This window comes from Dreissena polymorpha, chromosome 11, assembly GCF_020536995.1.
Source record: "Dreissena polymorpha isolate Duluth1 chromosome 11, UMN_Dpol_1.0, whole genome shotgun sequence".
In the NCBI taxonomy this organism is placed as follows: domain Eukaryota; kingdom Metazoa; phylum Mollusca; class Bivalvia; order Myida; family Dreissenidae; genus Dreissena; species Dreissena polymorpha.
In genome coordinates, this window is record NC_068365.1 from 36,782,760 (window position 1) to 36,791,278 (window position 8,519).

The 8,519-nt window shown below is 33.3% G+C and overlaps 1 protein-coding gene across 1 annotated transcript in view; it reads left to right on the top strand.

Annotated features, from left to right (window-relative positions):
• Positions 1 to 8,217, top strand: part of LOC127849763 (adhesion G protein-coupled receptor L2-like) — a 62,843-nt gene extending 54,626 nt beyond the window's left edge. The window contains exons 8-25 of the mRNA XM_052382514.1: positions 206 to 382; positions 820 to 891; positions 1,204 to 1,315; positions 1,562 to 1,699; positions 1,909 to 1,978; positions 2,466 to 2,565; positions 2,719 to 2,765; positions 3,012 to 3,132; positions 3,683 to 3,786; positions 3,920 to 4,022; positions 4,242 to 4,392; positions 4,772 to 4,841; positions 5,227 to 5,293; positions 5,907 to 5,995; positions 6,287 to 6,413; positions 6,608 to 6,649; positions 6,955 to 7,050; positions 8,089 to 8,217. Coding sequence (XP_052238474.1) covers positions 206 to 382; positions 820 to 891; positions 1,204 to 1,315; positions 1,562 to 1,699; positions 1,909 to 1,978; positions 2,466 to 2,565; positions 2,719 to 2,765; positions 3,012 to 3,132; positions 3,683 to 3,786; positions 3,920 to 4,022; positions 4,242 to 4,392; positions 4,772 to 4,841; positions 5,227 to 5,293; positions 5,907 to 5,995; positions 6,287 to 6,413; positions 6,608 to 6,649; positions 6,955 to 7,050; positions 8,089 to 8,217 — 1,815 coding nt within the window. The remainder of the gene's footprint in view (positions 1 to 205; positions 383 to 819; positions 892 to 1,203; positions 1,316 to 1,561; positions 1,700 to 1,908; positions 1,979 to 2,465; positions 2,566 to 2,718; positions 2,766 to 3,011; positions 3,133 to 3,682; positions 3,787 to 3,919; positions 4,023 to 4,241; positions 4,393 to 4,771; positions 4,842 to 5,226; positions 5,294 to 5,906; positions 5,996 to 6,286; positions 6,414 to 6,607; positions 6,650 to 6,954; positions 7,051 to 8,088) is intronic.
• Positions 8,218 to 8,519: the final 302 nt, after the last annotated feature.

Genomic DNA, 8,519 nt, shown 5'->3' on the forward strand with positions numbered 1-8,519 from the left:
AGTTCGTTGTATTGACTTAATCTTTTTGACGATGAAAACAGTGTGAGAATGTCGTTAATAAACTTCCATGTTGTGTGATTACATTTATAATTTATTCGACCCGCCAAACTTTTCTTCACATTTCTTGAATTGATCTTACAACTCGTATCTGACCATAAACATCTTATAAACACTAAAGAGTCCATAACCGCCATTTTATATTTAGCTGCTTACCGATCGGGTAATTAATTCGGAGATACTTAGCGAATTAGCCAACGTAACCAAGAAAAATACTGAACAGCTGATGGTCGGAGATGTCGAAAAAGTACGCTCGATTCTCCAGAAAGCCGCACTTGACCAGGGTCAGAATAACATAGAACCGCAACGATACACCTATGTGGAGGTTAACAATATGGATCGTATTATATGTCCCTGTGACGGATTTTATTTTATTTTACAGTTGGTGTATTTACTTAACACATGCTATTTAAAAATTCCAAATTTAAAAAAAAGATCATGTAAGTGTACATGCACATGGACGTATAATTATACGATATTTATATGCAATCCTTGTTGAAGATGAAGTTGAAGTAATCATTCAACAGTCTTTAAACGAAACACACTATTAACATGTCAGCTTTATCATTCCGTTTATATGTGAAATGCGACATAATCATCTGACTGAGCAAGTGTGGCATAATGTGATTTGTTTTTGTTATGGCATGATTCATCAACGTGTCATTTGTGACTTAGAACGTGTCATTTGTGACAAAGAACGTTTCATTTGTGACTAAGAGCGTGTCATTTGTGACTAAGAACGTTGCATGACATTTCTTGCAGTCTTTCTTAGATGTGGCAAACACACTTTTTGACGAGAAAATTGCCTCAACATGGAAAGTTTTAGTTAATAAGGTAATTTAAAGGATTTTTATATTGATACTGCGAAAGAATGTTTACTAAAGGGTCCGCATATCAATAAACAAACGGTGCTATCGAATTTGCAACTGGTAACTTGTAAACCTTTGTTAAATACCTTAGTCTTAACATACACACATGTATAAAATACAACGGTCACCGAAGTACACTTTACTCTAAGTACCTGCTTGATATTCTATTGTCATGCATTGTGTGTATAGTTAAAACGATATACGTCATATCATATCACATCCTGTCATGTTTCATGTATAGTTGCATAGTATTCATGTTAGAAAGCTTGCGTTGTAGACAAGAACTGGTGCCGATTCAATTGTTAACCTCGTGGATAAGTTTGTGTCCAACATGGTGAATCAATCGAACGGAACAATTCACAATCATACCTTCATTAAATCAAACTTGTGTAAGTATTAAATTGTCAAGGAAACATTAATAACACATTTCTCAATTGAGCATTTATTTTTTATCATTTATAGTTGACTTTTGATAAGTTGTAATTATTTTCAACTGACTGTATATTTTTGATAATTGTTTCATTCTATTTATAGTTTCCGTAATTTAGCTTTCTGTAAGCATGTGTTTTTAATGAAAAAAAACCATAACCTTGACTGACTTTACAGACAAATATCTGATATTTCTATAATTACAGTTGTAGCAATATCAAAAACATCTGACTGTTCAAATGTAAATTTTCCACGCGACACATATGTCTACTACAGCAAGGACGGCGGGGACGATTCATGGGCTATAGGTCGTTCAGACTATATACGTGTCCCATGCATGAAAGGTACGTAAAGCACATTTGTTAGATATTTAGAATTCGTATATATGTACATAAAAACATTATCATCGACAGGTTTGGTTGTTAGCGCTGTGTATTTAGTTGTACTCTAACTAGCATCCGTTGTTTAATTTCTTGTGATAACTTTATTGTTTTTTTTAAGTTTAAGTTTAACTTTGAATGTTATTAACATTATTACTGCGATTCTGCTTCAGATCAGGTCTACAGCGGAGTTGTTTATCGCAATATTTCAAGTATCGTTTCTTTGAACTCCGCCAGTGATAGGTATGAACGATGCTTGAATCGCACATGACACACAGCTTACATTATTTTAATACATGTAACGCATGGTTACACTTTGCAATTCTTTTAATACTTTATTGCCAACATATGAACATAGTAAATGTATTTACTATTACTTAACTGCTATTTTGTCTTCAAACATTTCTATATACTTCATATTTGAAGTTTTACTGATGTAACGCTGACTCATGTGTATAGGATTATAAATGCATTTTAGTCTGTATTCATCAACTGTTAAGACAAACAGTTGTTACGTGTATGAATAATGCAACTTGATACTGATTGTACAACACAATGACGATGATGTTGTAATTGACTTAAAATATAACGTACTGTAATGGGTATCTAGTGGAATTATATTGATGATCTTCCGGTGTGTAAGCTAAGTCACTGAAATAAAATCATTATTCATAATGAACTTCATTCCTATTATTTTTAATGACTGAGTCATAATATTCTTTAATTTTAGGAAATGGGAAAAGACTGTGAATGCGCCAGTGATTTCGTTCGTCTATTTATCCAGTACAACTGCTGTAACACCCGTTGAAATATCATTCGAAATATATAATGTAAGTATAACTATTACTAGTATAGCTCTTTCTCCTAGTAAACCGGCGTTTACTGAGTTTGCATTTCTGATATACGAGAAGTAAACACACATAAGACATAGTCATATTGTATTCGCAGTATGTTTATATCTGTGTCTTTTTGTTTTTTTTCAGCAAAGCTTGTCAGACCCTGTTTGTGCTTATCTTCAATTCAATGGAAGGTTCCTAATTATTGTATTGTAATTATGATTTATCCAAGTCATCAACATGGCTTATGTTTTATGTTCACTTAATTACTATCGTTAAATCAAACGGAAGTTCGTGAAATCACATCGTCATTCAACATCATATGTTGTTGAACAATTACAATTATAATCGTTTTACTTTATCCTCTTTTGTGTATGCATTATTATTCAACATCATAATTTTTAAATAAAAACAATATTTTGGTGTATTTTTTACAACAGCGGTGGTCCTAATATCTGGTCTACAGAAGGCTGCTCGCTGACCTCCTTTGACAGGAACACTGGCATTGTGACATGTACGTGTAGCCACCTGACTAACTTCGCCGTGCTGATGAGTCCAGCGGTAATGAAAACTGAGAAACAGATTTACATTAACCGTTATACGTATATTAATAGCAAAACCATATTTGCACAATCGTCCATAAATAACATAATGTGAAACGACATATTGATTGAACTTCTCCTAAAAAGGATGCTCACTTAACACTAAATTCTATGTTTATAGCTGAGTATTTTTTTCTAATAATGCACACCTTTCTTAGGGATTAAAGTAGATATATGAACAAGTGTTATCATTGATATATCATACACGTGTTAATATCGTAATGAGAGTTGAGAAACTGTTATAGTACATATAAATTGCACTGCTGACAGTGTTGTTGAACAAGAGTGACAATATGTCGAAACCTATACAAAGAGTGATACAAAAATACTGAATTAAGAAATAATGACTTCAAGAAAACTTTCCCACTCAACAGTGTAGGCATTGCAATTGTGTTTATATTCATTTGGTCATGATGTTGTGTCTGTGGTTTCAATACTTTGTTAAACATATTGCACAGCATATTTCTTTAGAAATAGTTTACAGCAATACATTGTGCATTCTTCTACAGGCACACGCTCACAGCACTGCTTTGGGGATGTTCTCTATAATAGGATGTTCTATTTCAATAGTCGGCCTTGCTCTTACCATCATCGTACATCTTGTGTTCTGGAGGTAAAATGATGTTGCTTTTTTTTCTTTGTAGTGTTTTGTATAATGTTTAGTTGTTCATGTCAATGAATCTATTTAGTAGCATTTACCTCGTACGTATCAAATCTTGTTTTAAAACGTTTCATGTCTATTTTAGAACGCTCTCGTCAGACCGGACTATTGTGCTTATGAATGTATGCCTTATATTCTTAATGGGCTATATTGTGTTTCTGACCGGAATCGAGAAAACATCAAATTCGGTAAATTGATTTGTACATGAAATAATACCTTGTTGACATAACAAATATTACCATCGTTTGCATATGCGTTTATTAGAAAACATTAAATGCAGCTACAATTTTGAAATACTAATCATTTGTATTATGACATATGAACTGATCATTTTGTTTAACACAAATGTTCATGAACAAGTGGGTTATAAAGTCTTACAAGAGGTTTTACATAATATTGTCTTACAGACTGTATGCACAGTCATCGCTGTGGTCCTGCACTACACGTTCCTCGTCGTGTTTTTTCTGATGTTGACTGAGGGAGTCATGATCACCTACCTGGTGCTTAGCCCGTTCCGAAAACGGCGCATTGTTGTGCCGTTAATCATGGCTGCATACGGTACAATGTTGAACGTATCACATGTCAGATAAACCGTTGTAAGATGATCGCTCCATTCCAGAAACATGGAGTCGTGGTTCCTTTGTTATTTGATGAATATACTATCACATTACGATCAGTCATACGGTTTGAGTGTGGTCGGCGATACCATTTAGTTGTTTTTACACATTTATAAAATATCAAATAACGATGTGATATGAACTATTTAAAAAATCATTTCTGTGTTAAGATATTGTGTGTGTTTTCCGTCATGTTTTGTGAGTCTTCACTTATCTGAAATACAAGACTAGCGGATTGTAACAAACGTTTCTCTTCGGGAATGTGATTGAACATTCATGTTCATAGATTGTGTTTAATTACCATTCTAATTATATTTTAGCCATTCCAATTCTGATAGTTGGAATTTCGATGGGCGTCACACGGCTAAAAGGATACGGAAACGAGTCATTGTAAATATATGTGATATAAAATTGAACTTGAATGAATAGGAAACAAACTTATTACATTATATTTTACTTCATACTATATATGATGTAACCCGAACTGTTACATAGACCGGTAATCATTTACATATAAAACGTTCTCAGTCTCCACACACCACAAAACAAGGAACTAAATTAAGCTAAAGTAAACGAAAGTGGTGGCCTGATGCTTTCGATGTAAACGAGTGAAATCAAACTCATTATTTTTCCACAGAAAAACTTAATAAGCAAACTTTTGTTTACAGGATTTCATTTTATTATAAAATAATATAATGTTACGATCGAATCAGAGTGTTTATATTGCTACTTATACTTTGATACTTTTTATACAAAATGTTTAATGGATTTGTAGTTGCTGGTTGACGGTCGATAGTGGTTTATTTTGGGCGTTTGCTGGACCAATCATTGTAGTCGTCGTTGTAAGTTGAAGCACGTGTATTTGTAACGTATACGTTGCATTATTTTACTGTATACACTCCATATTATGTAGAACCCATAGGTATGCTATGTTAGCGCTTTTAACCCTTAAAGCGCTGGAATCGGATTTTAAAGGCCTTTGCAAACAGTTTGGATCCAGATGAGACGCCACAGAACGTGGCGTCTCATTAGGATCCAAACTGTTTGCTATTCTGATAGTATTTTTGAAAAAAAAATCAAAGAAAATGGTAATTTTATAAATTCAGCAGACAACATTTTAGCAGACGACAAATTTCCCAGCATGCAAAGGGTTAACATCTTTATTCTAGCAAGCATCTTCTAACTTTGTTATGCAGGTGTCAGAAAAAAATAATTGAAACATTCCCTGCGTAGTTAACACACGTCTAATAGCGTTTTTATATAACTTGTGCTGAAATAAATCAATTTGTTTAATTGATGGTAACAGCTGTATTCAGAACATACGAGATATATATGGTTGCCACTTGATTAAACATGTTTATTGCAAGTTACATGTACAGTTTTATAAAATTTCATTACTTGTGAATTACTGGATACACGATTGCCTAAGTAATGCACACAAAAAATGTATTCCAGGGTAATATTGTAAATCTTGTGATTATCCTGAAGTTTGGAGTCTTTGGCATTTCTGCTATGGCAAAGAAATCGGATCTGGAAAAAATCAAGTATATTCGTTGTTCGTTTCCTTGTTCTAATACGTTCTAATACGTTAAATCTGTATGTCTAATTATTTTCATCTTCTTTAAATATCATAGTTTTATTTAAACAAAAATTAATAAGTAATCTATGTAGTATTTGAATGTGATATTGTGGCTCGTTTGGTTAAGTACCCTGAAACGATTGCACAGTCTTTTGGTTGTGGTTTACTTAGTTACTCTGTTATAGACTGATGTACATTTGTGAAGCTTTTATTCAAGTTTATTATTGTAAAAGGTTGACACACATATATTTCCCAGGGCGGGCGCAAGGAGTGTTGGTGTGCTGACTCCCATGTTTGGTATCACGTGGCTTATCGGCGTATTTGCAGTCAATGACACCACATCGGTCTTCCAGTGGTTATTCGTCATACTGAACTCACTACAGGTAACTGCTGCCTATGATGGGATCATAGCGTTACCTATATGTGTCGTTTCTTTCTTTGTGTGAATTAAGATCAAAATAATATTTTTTTCTGATTAAGTTTACAATGATCATGATTCAACGCATTTTGTTTGTGATATACATTTTTTAGTAACGTCAAGCCCGATACTATATTTATCTGCAATATTATTTTCCAGGGTCTAATGATATTTATTGTTAAGTGTCCACTGGACAAAAAGGTAAGTCTAATCGACATTTAATGCGTCAACTGTAACTTCAATACGTGTTCACAATTATGAAAATAATGGAATTGTAACGGGATTTTGTAAAAATTATTTATATTTTTCCATAATATAAATTCGTTGAACATGCTATAATTTACATATTAAATAAGTGTTTATATTTTCGATTGGTATTCTAACATCTAATGAAATCGCACGCCCAATAGCTCTCTTAAGTAGGAAATACCATTTCAATTGCAAATATCTAGTTATTTGCATACTAATTACATTTATTTCGCTTACTAAATTTCTGTTACCGCAAGGTTCAAGACGCCTTCAATGAGAAACGCCGACGATTGTTTTATGTTGAAAGTAGCACTTCTGAAGAAAACACCAAAAACGCAAAAAATCATTACAAGGTAGTTAAAAGAATAAATCAACCTCAAAATTATTACATGTATGAGGAAAAACATTCATGTTACATACGCTTTTCCTAAATGTGGTTATGCGAACAATTCTTAAAACGTTAGATTACTCCTTCAATGTGTACAGGCTTTATGTTACACAAACCAATTTATTGAAACGGGTTGTTTTGTATGAATAAACGTCATTTTATATATTTGTATCATTGATAAGTATGCCTCATTTGTCAAGTTTGTTTTTGGCCTGCAAATGGTTCAATGCAAAAGAAAAGCTCGATGTTATTTATGATCACAAAAACGACAACATGTTGTTCGCACATGCATTATATTATTTTGCGATTGTTAAACATCAATTTTGCAATAAATAGCAATTTTATCCATATATCTTTATTCACCGTATTATGTGTATGTAACGTTTCTGTTTGTTAACTTTTTAAGAACCCCTGATCACAATATGCTCATGGAAAGCATTTGTGATCCTCAATTGTCAGTTGCTCGTTGTAACTTGAGGACACTATTATTTTGTCAAATCAAATGAAATGTGGTCAGAACATTTATCCCAGTATCTTTGTCTTTTTCGAAACTAGGTCACGTGGGATTAAAAACAATGTCACTAGATAACATTAAAGAAAAACAGTAATTAACACTTGACATGTGACATTTATTTCCAAGCTTCACGAAACTTGGTCAGAACACAATGATACATTGGCTGATTTTAAACTGGATCACTTGTGGTCATTGCTTGGTGAATGGATCAAATTAAAGCCAATGCTTGTAAGCACTCTAATGAATTGCTCAATCTTTATGGAACATATTTCACGATTATAGTTCGATCAAGTTTGCAACAGTATTGCAAGTGGTTAAACAATTGGTCACAAGCTAAGTATTCAAATTCATTTCCCAAACGTTATCAAACTTCACGAGAACTTTTAAAGATTTTGTCTAAATTTACCAAGTTTGAAACTGGGTCATAAGGGCTCAGAATGTTGCGGGATATAATATTGAGTATTTTATATTAAGATAACCTGGATGCAGATGCGAAGCAGATGGGCAAGACGTGGGAACAGCTCGAAAGATTCGCCCAGAGCCGAAACTTCTGGAGGCGACTTGTCGGCAGCCTATGTCTCAGACGGGACCACATGCGAAGTTGAGATGAGAAACTAAGATACAATACCTGCATCATCTGTTTGAGTCAAAATACGTCGAGACTTTACCAATCTAACAATATTTAGAGCTTGTTTATTTGTATCTTCGGTATAAAGTATTTATAATACAAGTTCATTTAACCGTTATAATTATTGTACTGGCCTTACAAGATTCCAATCATGATTTAACAATGATCTGAATGTAACAGCTGTATGATGCTATGTATCTTCTGCTTTTAAACGGTTTGGTTGATACTTGTCTGATTTCATTCTATCTTGCCTCAAAGAGTTACGGTTCTTGTGCTCTGATATGATTACAAC